The 14859-nt window shown below is 37.9% G+C and overlaps 1 protein-coding gene across 1 annotated transcript; it reads left to right on the top strand.

Moving 5' to 3' along the window:
* The first annotated feature begins 4022 nt into the window (after window positions 1–4022).
* Window positions 4023–4481, top strand: LOC142170175 (uncharacterized). The gene has a single exon (XM_075232012.1). The coding sequence runs from the start codon at window positions 4023–4025 to the stop codon at window positions 4479–4481; it is 459 nt and encodes a 152-aa protein (XP_075088113.1).
* The last annotated feature ends 10378 nt before the right edge of the window (window positions 4482–14859 follow it).

Here is a 14859-nt window from a genome sequence, read left to right as displayed (position 1 = left end):
CATGACTAAAAATAGTGAAATTGTGACTAGAAATAGAAGCCAGGAGCAACAATCACAAGATATGGGAGAAAAACTTGTACATATTCAGCTACAGTTACAGAAGCTCATGGAGGGAATGTCGAACATGAATGAATGCAATTTAATGGCAGATAAGGTGATTGGGGAGATGCGGTCAACCGTTAACAATCTCAGCAGAAAAGACAGTGGAATTGAAGCTCGAAGAACTGAATCTTCATTAGAAGACAAAGATGGTTACATGGAGGTCGTACCTGAAAGAAGGATGAGAGACAATCAATGAAATCAAATAGTTGCTGCTAGCAATTTCTTCACTAGATACTAGAGGTTAGAATTTCCTAAATTCTCTGGCTACGATTTAAAGACTTGGTTATATAAGGTGGATCAGTTTTATGCTATGGATGAAGTTCCATTTGATCAGAGTCTCAAGGTCACTTCAACCCATTTGGAAGGAGAGGCTATTGCTTGGCATAAGTAATATATCAAAGCTAGAAACTCAGTGATCGATCCTACTTGGACTAGGTATATAATAGATTTAAATGAGAGCTTTGTTGAAAAATTTGAAGATCACATGGAATCTTTTAAGAATTTGGTGCAAACTGGCAGTGTGAAAGAATATCAAGCCGAGCTTGATAGGTTATTGACTGGGGTGAACCTCTCCAATAAAAATATAATAGTTGTTTCTTAGGAGGTTTGAAACCTGAGCTTAATAAATCAGTAAAGGTCCAAGCCCCAAGAACACCAATGCAGGCCTACAAGATTGCAAGACTGCATGAGAAACTGTTTAAAGCTCAAGCAAAGACTTGGGGTCTAAAACCTGTGAGCAAGTCAGCTCAGGGTGGGTTGCTACCTACTCCAAATCAGTATAAACCACAATTTTTTTGAAAAACCTACTATTCATCTACCTGCATTCAAGAAGCCAATTGAATCACAATAGAGTAGAACTAATAGAATCCTAGGGAGAAGGTTAACTGCAACAGAAATGGATGATAAGAGGGCTAAGGGTCTTTGTTTTTTTTCCTGGGATGAGAAGTATGTTCCAGGACATAAATGTAACTCAAAATAGGCAGATCTATATGATAGAAATGTTGATGAAGAGATAGTTGTGAATGAGGCAGGAGAAGATCCTCTGCAGGAAATTATGGAGGGAACAGATGAACTAATGACTATATCACTGCAAGCCTTTACTGGTGTAACAAGCTATCAGACCATCAGAGTTACTGGATACCATGAGAAGAGACCTTTGCAAGTTCTTATTGGCACTGGGAGCACACACAACTTTATTGATCAAGACATAATCAAGAAGTTGGGGTGTCAAGTAAGCAGCATTATGGCTCAGTCAGTAAGTGTAACTGATGGAAGGAAGGTGCAGATAACCTCAGTCTGCAGAAATCTTCAATGGCTCTTACAAGGTACCACTTTCAGTTCTGATTTCCTGCTATTATCTTTGGATTTTAAGAGTACAATGGCTAAATATCTTGGGTAGAATCCTATTTGACTTCAGAAATAGGACCATCGAGTTCATGTATCAAGGTAAAAAGCATGTACTAAAAGGGGCAGCTAATTAACTAAAGTCAACTAAAGCTAAGAATGTTAATAAACCCGAAGAAAGAAGTACTCAATTCTTTATGCTAACTGTAACAACTAGTGAAGGGAGGTACTTCTTGCCATAATATTCAGGTTACACAAGGAGAAGTAATTGCTCCTGAACTATTTGAGTTGATTGAGTAGTATGCCAGCATCTTTTTTGTGCCTAGTACTTTTCCACCTCACAGAGGTGATTTCATAGAATACCCTTGGTTGGAGGGTCCAATCCAGTCAACAAAAGACCCTATAGGTATCCTGGGGTTAAAAAGAAAATTATAGAGAAGTTCGTACAAGAGATGTTATATCAAGGAGTCATACAACATAACACAAGTCCATATGCATCTTCAGTTGTGTTGGTTGGGAAAAAAGATGGGAGTTGGAGGTTATGTATTGATTACAGGGAATAGAATCAACTGAATATTAAAGATGAGTTTCCTATACCCATTATAGAAGACTTGTTGGATGAGCTGGGAGGAATTGTGGTGCTTTCTAAGATTGATCTTAGAGCAGGATATCATCAGTTAAGAATGGCTGAAGGTGATTCTCATAAAGCAACTTTTAAAACTCATGAGGGTCATTATGAATTTCTGGTTATGCCATTTGGCCTAATGCTCCATATTCCTTTCAAAATTTCATGAATTCAGTTTTTAAACCATTGTTCAGGAGGACAATATTGATTTTCTTTGATGCTATTCTAATATATAGCAAGTGTATGTCTGACCATATTGCACATGTGAAAGCTGTCTTTGAACTAATGTACAAATTTAAATTGTATGCTAAGATGTCTAAGTGTGCATTTGGAGTTTCTAAGGTAGAGTATCTAAGCCATTTTATCAGTCAAGAGCCTAAGAACATTACAACAGTAGAACGGTGGCCTATTCCTACTAATGTCAAACAGTTGAGAGGCTTTCTAGGTCTGGTTGGGTATTATAGGAGATTTATACAAGGCTATGGAGCCATTTGCAGGCCATTGCATGACCTACTCAAGAAGGATGGTTACACATGAAATTCTGAAGCCACCACAACTTTTGGTAAACTAAACCAAGCATTGATCTCTGCCTCTGTGTTGGCAATTCTTGACTTCACAAAGCCTTTCTTAGTGGAGACTGATGCAAAAGGTAAAGGCATAGGAGCTATACTCATGCAACAAGGGCATCCCATAGCCTACATCAGCAAATCATTGACACCTAGACACCAGGCAATGTCTGTTTACGATAGGGAATTATTAGCTCTTATATTTGCTGCCACTAAATGGTCACATTATCTCTTGGGAAGATAATTTATAGTCAAGACTAATTAGAAATCTTTAAAACACTTATTGGAGCAACATATCCAAACTAACTTTCAAATAGATGGCATTTCAAAATTGATGGCTTTTGATTTGTCGATTGAATGCAAGAAGGGGCTGAAAATAAACTATTGATGCCTTATCAAGGAAGCCAAATTCTGAATTATTAGCCATCTCTTTATTATCTCCTAATGATTCACTATATAATCAGATCCAGGCAACTTGGACTTCTGATGATCATCTATAGGAGTTAATTGCTAAGTTACAGAACTAGCCTTATAAATCATTCACCTGGTACAATGAGAAATTAAGGTGGAAGGGTAAATTGGTGATAGGTGTTGACCAGCATCTTAGAACAACCATCATTGGGTTATGGCATTCCACTACACAAGCTGGACACTCTAGTATGGATACTACATTAAAGAAGTTGCAAGCTCTTTTTACTGAAAATCAATGGCTGCAGATATAAGGGACTACATTAACAAGTGTGATATATGCCAAAGGCACAAGTATGATGCTGCTGCTTATCTTAGTTTGCTACAGCCAGTCCCTATTCCTGATGAAGTATGGACTAACATCTACTTAGATTTTATTCAAGGCTTGACTAAACCTCATGGCAAGGATGTTATTCTGGTTGTTGTGTATAGACTCAGTAAGTATGGACTTTTTATGAGTCTGCAACACCCATATACTGCTCATATAGTGGCCCAATCCTTCCTAGATAATGTTTACAAACTATATGGATGGCCTGTTACAATCACAAGTAATAGGGATCCAGTGTTTTTCGGTAATTTTTGGCAGGAATTGTTTACTTTGCTAGGGGTTTAGCTGCAGAGATCTACCTTATATCACCCTCAAACTGATTGGCAAACTAAAGTTTTAAACAGAACATTAGAGAACTATCTCAGGTGCTTTTGTTCTAATAGTCCTCATGATTGGCCTAAGTACTTACCATTAGCTGAATGGTGGTATAACAACACATATCATACTGTTATTTAGTGCAGTCTTTATGAGATATTATATGGTCAAAAGACACCACTCCATCTTCCTTATCTAGCTGGAGAAGCTGCATTAGAGATGGTTGATAGATCATTAGCTGCTAGAGAAGCTATTGTTTAGTGCACATCAGAGAATGAAGGACTTAGCTAACAACCATAGGTCTGATAGAAGCTTTGAAGTAGTGGATTGGGTGTATCTCAAATTACAGCCTTACAGACAGGTTTCAGTTGCCACTAGGCCATTCAAAAAGTTAGCTGCCAAGTACTATGGCCCTTATCCTATTGATGGTAAGGTTCGAGCTGTTGCTTACAAGCTACTGCTACCTGCTGATATCTTGATCCATCACACCTTCCTTGTATCCCAACTAAAAAAGTACCATGAAGTTCCTGCTGTCATCAATCATCCTCCTGTATTTCACCTCTCTAGTCCCTACAGTCCATTTCCTGAAGATGTCCTAGCAAGAAGAATGGTGAAGAAGGGCAACAAAGTTGTCGTTCAAGTGCTAGTGAAATGGACAGATATTGATCCTGCTCAATCTATCTGGGAATATCTTTTAGAACTTCAATACATATTTCTTACATTTCAATCTTGAGGGCAAAACAATTCTTCTGTAGGGGGTATTATTGCAATTATTAGTGATGTTAGATGTTGTTAGTACTTAGTTAAGAATATTAGAGTTAGTTACACAGCTAAGAGTTAGTTACACTATAGAAGCTTCCGGAAGTTAGTTGAGTTAGTTGAAGTCACACAGTTAGTTAGGAAGTTTGTTACAATTAGTTAGAGTATTGAGCTGAGATCTTCAATATATAGAGTGTAAATTGTATATTAGATTCATTCATGAAAATATCATTCTACTCTTACTCTTAAACTCTTCTCAAGCTAAATTCTCGATACTACCCTGACTTTAGTTTATTGTTCTTCGAAATCCTTGCATTTCCTAGAACAATTTTCTCTTTGCTTGTATGTGTGCATTATCAAACCTTTAATATCTACTATACTAATCCTCTGCTTTCATTTTATTTCAGTTCTTAACTAATTCTACATTTGTTCCTTGAGATTATAGGTTTTCCAGGACATGAAAAGAACCACAATCTTCTGAATGTTCCATATTACTAATATACAAATTACTGGTGGAGGATTATTTGCCATTCCTGAATATGAATACTTCTCCACAAAAAGACTGCATACACAAAAATCAAAACAATATAAAAATATAGGAGCACTACAAAATCATAACAACCCTTAAATAGAAACTTAATTTTCAATATGCCCAATATATTCGTCAAGCAAATCAAGATAATTGATAAATTCTTTACATAATCAAGATTAAATATAAACCAAAAAATTCAAATAAATATTGCAAGATGAAACTAAAATGCATTACTGAAGATATATTCTGGCAAAAATTTTCCGAAAAGAGTAGTGTAGTCTAAAAGAGAACATGAGAAGTCACGGATTGAAAATAACAAAAATGTTAAGTTTAAAAGTGTCTTAATTACACTTTCAATATTTGTAATTATAACTATTTATCGGACGGGCTGGTCCGGGCTGGACACAAAAAAACAAACCATCTGGTTAGTGGGGCGAGTAGGGTAGTGGGCTGGTGTCGCGCCCCCTTTTTCCTCGCGAAGTCCGGGTTTTGACATTTTGGGATAACTCCTTTCCTTTTGGAATTGGGTAAGAGATTTGAAGAGTCGCCACCTAACAGATTAAGGTGCGTTAGGGCACCTAAAACAAATAACTCATGAAACCAGTTTACATCACCAGAAGTTGGGTAAGGACTCGAAATTACCTTGAGGGGAAGGTGTTAGGCACCCCTCGAGGTCCAGTACGGTGGGTCCTGGCCAAACTCAATTAAGTGAATTAGTCTTAAAGGAAAGTTGAACAATTTAAAAGATAATTACTTTAAAATAAGAATTAAAAGAGTCCTACGTTTTTTAGCCTATAGGATCATTTTCATGCAATACTCCCCAAATTGGGGTGTTACGCATAGCATTAACACATAGGTCATCATCTCCTTTACTACCCCATTACTATCTTTCAGTTGTTACCTAAGTGTTCTAGTAGCTTCTAATGCGTACCTTATGCGTGCACTATCCATCCCTTACATATAGTCCTGGAGGTGTTTAGGACTTCTATTTTGGATGGATCTAGACTCACCTACGTTGCTTAAAAATGAGAAAACTAAGCGACAAACAAAATTCAGATAGGACTATCATGTAAGGAGCAAATAAGGAGGCTCATGTCAACCTCCACAAATAGCCAACCAATGCACGCAATTCAAACAAACAAAGTTTTATAGTTTAGAATCTTATAGACAAGATATCTAGATGAGCATGAACAGAATATACAGTAGCTTTATTAAAGCGAGCAGCAGTACCTATCAGTTTGCCTACTAATTTTTTAATATTCTGAATATATGCATATTTCAAGCAGCAAGAAGTCACTATTTTTTTAGACCCAGAATTCTTAGTTACCCTACAGGCTTGCCTAAGTGAGGACCAGAGCAGAATCCTATAGGCATGGTATCTAAAACTGTTAATTAATGACTACAGTTTATAAATCAGTTACTGATTTTAACAAATAACTTTTTATCTCTTTAGATCCTCTAGACAAGCTTTCTAATTTATAGAATCAGTTGGCTCCTACAAACATGATTTCTATGTGTTAGGACTGATTTATTTATTTCCTATAGACATGATATCTAAATTGCATAAACTAGTTTTAAATTTCCTATAGGCATGGTATCTAAATTGCAGAAACTGATTTTATATATCTCAGATAGGCACGGTATCTAATTGATTTTTAGTTCCTATAGGCAGGATATCTATTAATCACGTGTGGGAAGAATTCACATTGTCAGGAAAATTGTTATTCAAATAGACAATATCCTACAGACATGATTACTAATGCATGTAAAAAATATGCATGGATCCTATGGACATGATTTTTAAGGCAAAGAATCTATGAACAGAAAATCTAGCATGCGAGTGAAGTATAGAACAAAGCAATCTGAAACTCCTATAGACATGATCTCTAAACAAGTAGTAATACTCACATAATCACCAATAAACCTATAGGCATGATTTCTACTCGAGTTCCAAGCAAAGATATAGAATAAATCCCAGCTTTTACTAATAACCCCAGGCCCAACATCAACATGGAAACTAGGCCTTCAAGCAAACAGGTCTGATGTACATAGGTAGTCCATCCATAATACACAAATGGGCTTCTAATGTGTCAAAGTTCCCAAGGGCCTTAGGGACCTCGGACAATGCTCACACCAGAACCTTTCAAAGAGAATAGTTTTATAATAGGTTGGAAGACCAGCCCCAATGTGTCAGAGTTCAGAGAAATCTCATGGACCCTAGGCAGTTCTCACACTGGGGTGGTAGGACCCTAGATAGCTAAGAGTAAAAGTTTAAAAAGGTGATGACCCAAAAGGTCATCACTTGATTTACGAGAAAATTCTGTGTTTTGAGGCCTTAGAAGCCTCCTTTTTCCCTCACCTCAATTTGCGTGCATGGTCCGGGGTATATCCGAAACGCTTTTATGTGGAAATGTGATGAAAGTATTAATTTGGCCTTTAAAATTGAATTTAAGTTGACTTTGGTCAACATTTTGGGTAAACGGATTCGGACTTGTGATTTGATGGTCCCGAAGGGTCCGTAGGAAAATATGGGACTTGGACGTATGCCCGGAATCGAATTCCGACGTCCCAAGCCCAAGAAATAAATTTTTGAAAGAAATTGTTTTACTGAAAAATATAAGAGTTTTTGGAAATTTGATTATATTTGAAATTTATTATACCGGGTCTTATTTCGGTCGGTGAGAGACCGCTTGCTTTAGATGTTCAGGCTTTGGCCAATCAGTTTGTGAGGTTGGATGTTTCGGAGCCCAGCCGTGTATTAGCTTGCACAGTCGCTCGTTCTTCTTTATTGGAGCGTATCTGAGATCGGCAGTATGATGATCCTCATTTGTGTGTCCTTAGAGAAACAGTGCAACACGGTGGTGCCAAGTAGGTTACATTAGGAGATGATGGGGTTTTGAGGCTTCAGGGTCGAGTGTGTGTGCCTAATGTGAATGGACTCCGAGAGCTAATTTTAGAAGAGGCCCATAGTTCCTGGTCTCTCTTCATCCGGGCGCCGCTATGATGTATCAAGATTTGTGGCAACACTATTGGTGGAGGAGTATGAAGAAGGATATTTTTGCGTATGTGGCGCGGTGTTTGAATTGTCAGCAGGTAAAGTACGAGCATCAGAGACCTGGTGGTTTGTTTTAGAGGATTGAGCTTCCCGAGTGGAAGTGGGAGCGTATCACTATGGACTTTGTTGTTGGACTCCCACGAACTCAGATGAAGTTCGATCCAGTATGGGTTATTATTGATAGGCTGACTAAGTCAGTGCATTTCATTCCTATGATAGTCTCCTATTCTTCCGAGAGGTTAGCTGAGATCTATATCTGGGAGATTGTTCGTCTCCATGGTATGCCCGTGTTACCATTTCTGATCGAGGTACACAGTTTACCTTGCATTTCTAGAGAGTAGTTCAGCGTGAGTTGGGCATACGGGTTGAGTTGAGCACAGCGTTTCATCCTAAGATGGACATGCAGTTTGAGCGGACTATTCAAATTTTGGAGGATATGCTATGAGCTTGTGTCATTGACTTTGGAGGCTTGTGGGATCAGTTTTTGCCTTTAGCAGAGTTTGCCTACAATAATAGCTACCAGTCGAGTATCCAAATGGCTCCTTATGAGGCTTCGTACGATAGGCGGTGTCGGTCGCTGGTTGGATGGTTTGATCCGGGAGAGGCTCGGTTGTTGGGTACAGATCTAGTACAGGATGCCTTGGACAAGGTCAGGATCATTCAGGATAGGCTTCGTATAGGTCAGTCCAGGCAAAAGAGTTACGCCGACCGTAAGGTTCGTAATGTGGCATTCATGGTTGGCGAGTGAGTGTTGCTTTGGGTGTCGCCTATGAAGGGCGTGATGAGATTTGGAAAGAAGGTCAAGCTTAGCCCTATGTTCATTGGCCCGTTTGAGATTCTTGATCGAGTGGGAGAGGTGGCTTACAGACTTGCGTTGCCGCCGAGGTTATCAGCCGTGCATCTAGTGTTTCATGTGTCCATGTTTTGGAAGTATCACAATGATCCATCCCACGTGTTAGATTTCAGCACTGTCCAGTTGGACAAGGACTTGTCATATGAGGAGGAGCCGTTAACTATTCTAGACCGGCAGGTTCGTCAGTTGAGATCGAAGAGTTTCCCTTCTGTTCGTGTTCAGTGGAGAGGTCAGCCTGCTGAGGCATCGACCTGGGAGTCTGAGTCCGATATACGGAGCAGTTATACCCATCTTTCTCCGACTCAGGTACTTCCTTCTTATGTTCGAGGATGAACATTTGTTTTAGAGGTGGAGGATGTGATGACCCAAAAGGTCATCACTTGTTTTACGAGTAAATTCTGTGTTCCGAGGCCTTAGAAGCCTCCTTTTTCCTCATCTTGATTTGCGTGTGCGGTCCGGGCGTATATCCAGAACGCTTTTATGTGAAAATGTGATAAAAATATTAATTTGGCCTTTAAAATTGAATTTAAGTTGACTTCGGTCAACATTTTGGGTAAACGGACCCTGACTTGTGATTTGACTATCCCGGAGGGTCCATAGGAAAATATGGAACTTGGGCGTATACCCAGAATCGAATTTCGAGGTCCCAAGCCCGAGAAATGAATTTTTGAAAGAAATTGTTTTGCCGAAAATATGAGTTTTTGGAAATTTGATTATATTTGAAATTTATGGTATCGGGCTCATATTTTGATTCTGGAGCCCGGTACAGGTTCAATATGACATTTAAGATGCATATGTGAAATTTGGTAAGAAACGGAAGTCGTTTGATGTGATTCGGACCGTAGTTGTGAAATGTGATACTTTGAAAGTTTTGAGATTTTTCTTAGATTTCTATGCTAAATTCGTTGTTTAAGATGTTATTTTGGCGATTTGATCACACTAGTAAGTCCGTGGATGTTTTTGAGGATGTGCTCATGTTTGGTTTGGAGCCCCGAGGGCTCGGGTGAATTTCGGATAGGCGTCAGAGTGTTTTTGGACTTAGAAAATTTGGTGTTTTTGCTGGTGTCCAGGTTTTTGTGCTATGCGATCGCATAGGTAGGTTCGCAATCACATAGTGTAGTCTCAAGGGACCCTATTTTGTGCTATACGATCGCATAGAAACTTCCGCGATCTTGTAAGTTAATTCTGGGGGTCACCATTTGTTCTATGCGAACGCAAGGCTTTTCACGCTATCGCACTGAGTTAACTAGGCCTAGGGAAGGGAAACCTATTTTTCCTCTATGCGATTGCACTCCCTGCCCCGCGATCGCAATGCCCATTCCCCTTTACTCTATGCGAACACATTCAATTGTGTGCGAACGCATAGGTTCCCTGTCCAGTTATTTTAAAACAGTAGCAAAATAGGATTTCTTCAAAACTTCATAAATTTTTCACTTAAACTCGAACTTGGGCGATTTTTGAAGAAGGATTTCACCACAAAACCATCAGTATGTGTTCTTAGACTTGTTTTCTTCAATATCCATTAATACCCATTAGATTTCTAGGCCTAAATCATGTTCTAAAATTGGGGATTTGGGTAGAGTTAGGGCTTTTTGAATAATTGGAATTTAGACCTCATTTTGGGGTCGGATTCCGAAACTAATTACATATTCGGGCTCGTGGGTGAATGGGTGATCGGGTTTTGCTCCGAACCTTGTGTTTTGACCAAGCAGGCCTGGGGTCAATTTTTGACTTTTTGGGGAAAATGATAGAAAGCCTATAATTTAGCATTGGGACTAAACTATTTAGCATTTATTGATGTTGTTAAATTAATTTGGACTAGATACAAGTAATTTGGAGGCGAATTCTAAAGGAAAAGCGGTGTTTGAGGCTTGAGTTGGCCATGAAAGTTTGAGGTAAGTGTTTGGTCTAACCTTAGCTTGAGGGATTAGGAGTTGTGCCTTATTTGCTACGTGTTAACTGTAGAGTACGACGTGTAGGCATGGTGACGAGTATCTATACATCGGTGTCAAGCATGCCCGCGAGTCTTGTATTATAATTTTTACGACTCTGTTGTAGTTTATTCGTGCTTCATATGAGAATTATATTATTGTCCCCTTGCCGGGATGTTGTTGTGATATTATTGTTCCCTTGCCGGAATGTTGTTGTAATATTATTGTTCCCTTGCCGGGATGTTGTTATTATGCTATTGTTCCCTTACAGGGATTCTTTTATGATTGGTGTTGATATATGAAATGGGAGCGGGTTGTACGCATGCAACGGTAATACATGAAATGGGAGCGGGTTGCATGCCTGCAATGGTAATATATGAAATGGGAGCGGGTTGCATGCTTGCAACGGTATTATATGAAATGGGAGCGGGTTGGACGCCTGTAACGGTACTACATGAAATGGCATCAGGTTGCATGCCTGCAACGGTATTAGATGTGTACTTGTTTTCTTATTTTCCTTATCTTTTGCTGGTAATTGATTTATGGCGTTCCTTATATTTCTCTACTGTTATTTTGTTGTTATCTGTTACTCCCCGCAACATGTTTCCCCTGCCAGACTTTAGCTGTAATTATCTGCTTTTATTTCCCCTGTATATGATTTAACTACACAGGTTTATTTGGTAGTCTGGTCCTAGACTCGTCACTACTTCGCGAGGTTAGGCTAGGCACTTACCAGCACATTGGGTCGGTTGTGCTGATACTACACTCTGCACTATATGTAGATACTGATACCGGAGCATTTGGACCGCAGTGAGGGTGCTGTCTTCAGTCCACTCAGGCGACCCAAGGTAGTCCTGCAGACGCCCGCGGGCCTTGGCGTCTCCTCCTATCTTTTCTCCTTTTGTTTTTACTTATTCAGAGACAGACTTATGTATTTCCATTTAGACCTTATTTGTAATATTCTTAGATAGTCCGTGACTTGTGACGCCAAATTCTGGGTAGTATTGTACTTCAGATTATGTAGTAGTGTTTGGCTGAATTATTAAGTTTTCGTCTTCCGCATTTGGTTATTTAATTTATTCTGTTGTTTAATCACTTATTATTTTAAATTGTTGAACATGTTTAATAAAAAAGGTAATAATTTTATAATATTTGACTTGCCTAGCTTCCATGAGTAGGCGCCATCACGACTCCCGAGGGTGAAAAATCCGGGTCGTGACAAAAAGTAGTGTATAAGGGGGCAGGGGATAGTTTTAGAAAAGTAGTTTGATTTTTGGGGGCAAATAGGTTCAAAGACTGCAAATAGAATAGAAACCTCATTTAGCAGATTGGTTCAGGCATAGATACCAGTAATTAAACAATACAACAGGGACACTTGAATTATAGACAAAACTGGCTACACATATTTGCAGTGCCCAAACTGAATCAAACAAAGTCTTGCATTATTGAAGATTACTTAGCTTACTAATTATTACTAGGTGGAATCATATAGACATGTATTAAGTAGAGAAACATGCTGAAAATACTATGAACAGAGCAAGATAATAAGAACATAACATGAACTGTATGTCCAACAGAAGCATGTTGGAATTTGAAACACTTAACCACATAGACATATAGAACAAAGAGATAACAAGGGCTAAAGCATACTAGTGGATAGTAAACTAGAAACATATAGTGAACAAAACATATCGAGGTTCAAAATAAGCTAGTCATACAAGTCATATGGAATAAGAGTTACAACATAGTAGTTGAGAAAGAGATGATCAGGAAACAAATATTAAGAAAGAAACATGTTGATGTATATAGTAAACTGATTACATAACATATATAATAAAACATGATAACAGATATTGAGGCATACCAGTTAAGGAAATAGCAAACAGGAAGGTGAAGACAAGTGGAATCCAAGAGTCTAGCCTTGGCTTTCAGCCGACTAGACAATGTAACAAATCAGAGTGAAGGAAAGAACTCAAGTTGTGTGAGTGTAAGTGTGTAAGTGTAGGTTTGTAGGTGTAAGCTTGTGTGTCTCAGTGTGTGCTTAAAAATCAGAACAACGAAGGGTTTTATAGCATAGAGTAGAGTAAAACCAAATAAGGCAGGAGAATCAATAGCACGTAAATAAGGTATGACACTCAATTAACAAGCAGTTAAGGTTGTCATTGATCAATTAATATGCATAAATCAAGCTAGCATCAATTAATGAAATCAATCGGTAGTCAAATAAGGTAAGGAATAATTCCAGAATTTTAGAAGTCGACTTTAATAACCAAAGCATAAAATCAGGCCAGTAAGGTTAAGTCAAAGGGAAGTAGCATAACTTATTAATCAGACATTAGTCCAAATAAGGTAAGAACAAGTAAATCGAACAAAATAAGAAAGTATTAGTATCGTACAGAAAGAAAAGATTAAAATCTCAGTAAAGGGTTTCAAAACCCTAATTTTGGGTAAACCATAAAGTCAACAGAGAAACAAGGGCGAAATAACCACATTGTGCATAATGAACATAGACAAGAGGTTTATTTGAAAAGCACAAGGAATCGAACTACAACAAATCTGAAACCCTAATTTTAGGAAGAATAAATTATTTTAGAATAACATAGATACACGAAAACATTAAAGGAAAAATACTCAAAATTAAGGAACCTTGACAGATCTGGGCCCTAATTTTAGGGTAAGTAAAATGAGGCGAAAAACCTTTTAACGAAATCATGAAAAGAAACACAGGTAGTTATGAAGAAATATAGATATGCTTTTTAACGAAAATAAGTACTGAATATTAACAGATTTCAAAGGATCTGAACCCTAGCTTTTAGGGTAAAATAAGAAATAAGCAAAAATCTCAGAGATTCAAACCATAAGGAGACAGAGAAAGAACATAGATGGAAAGAGATAAAGATTCGAACCAGATTTGGTTCAAAACAAGAGAGATCACTTGCCATGTTAGGAAAGTGATTATGTAACACCATAATTGGTTAGCTAGTAGAGAAAGGGAGCCAGATAAGGTAAGAAATCACCAGATGATTCCATATTCGGTTGGAATCAAAGGGGATTTAGTGGGGATTTGGAATGACAACGCTAAGGGTTTGATAGTGAAAGAGGAGAGGTTGAGAGAGTTCAAGGGCGCCGGAGATGGGATAATGAATTAGGGTTAGGAGCGTTTGATATATTAAAAAGGTCCGGGTGATTGGGAGCCATTGATCTTTGAGATCAACGACTGAGATTTTACAAGGGGCTTGGGTCGGGTGTTTAAAAATGGGTATGGGTCTAGGTTGAATGGGTATTGGGTCGATTATTGGGCTGGTGTATTGGGTAGTTTAGGTCCGAACTCTGGTAGGCATTTAGGCTAGTTTTTAAATACCCATTTAAATTACTAAAATAATTTACCAAAATAATTATTAAATGATAAAAATGCCATTTATGCATGAAGATGATTTAAAATAATTACTTAACATTATAAAATATAAAAGTCATTTTCTGTATAGATAATATAATTATACATATGCATGGCCTATTGTTCAAAATGTGCAATTCTAGCTTGAAAATGCAAATGTAATTATAAAAAATATAATTAAAATATTTAAGCACTATTTGGGCATAGTTGATGAATTTAGATGATTAAATCATCATAAAAAATAATATGAGGGATAATTATTGGATATTTGTATAGTAAAAATGCAAAAATAAATTGGTTGAAAGCCTTTAAAATTATAAAAAAAATTATAGAAATACTTATGCATGTGCACTATTTTGAAAATATATATGCATATTAAAAATATATGAGGGAAAAATTAGGTATAAACAACTTCCCCTCTTTACCCGGGAAGGATGAAAGAGTTGTCAAGTAAATAAATGATGACCGATTTTGACCGAATGAGGTGTTTTGAAAATTATAGACCGCACCCTAGTCTCTGAGCTGCCTACATATCCCTGGTTTTATAGGAATTAAGCCATGTGTAGTTCTGGACCCAACGGTGAGTG

The sequence above is a fragment of the Nicotiana tabacum genome, chromosome 16 (assembly GCF_000715075.1).
Source record: "Nicotiana tabacum cultivar K326 chromosome 16, ASM71507v2, whole genome shotgun sequence".
NCBI lineage: Eukaryota > Viridiplantae > Streptophyta > Magnoliopsida > Solanales > Solanaceae > Nicotiana > Nicotiana tabacum.
Note: the sequence above shows the minus strand (reverse complement) of the source record. Positions and strands in the feature narration are given on the sequence as shown.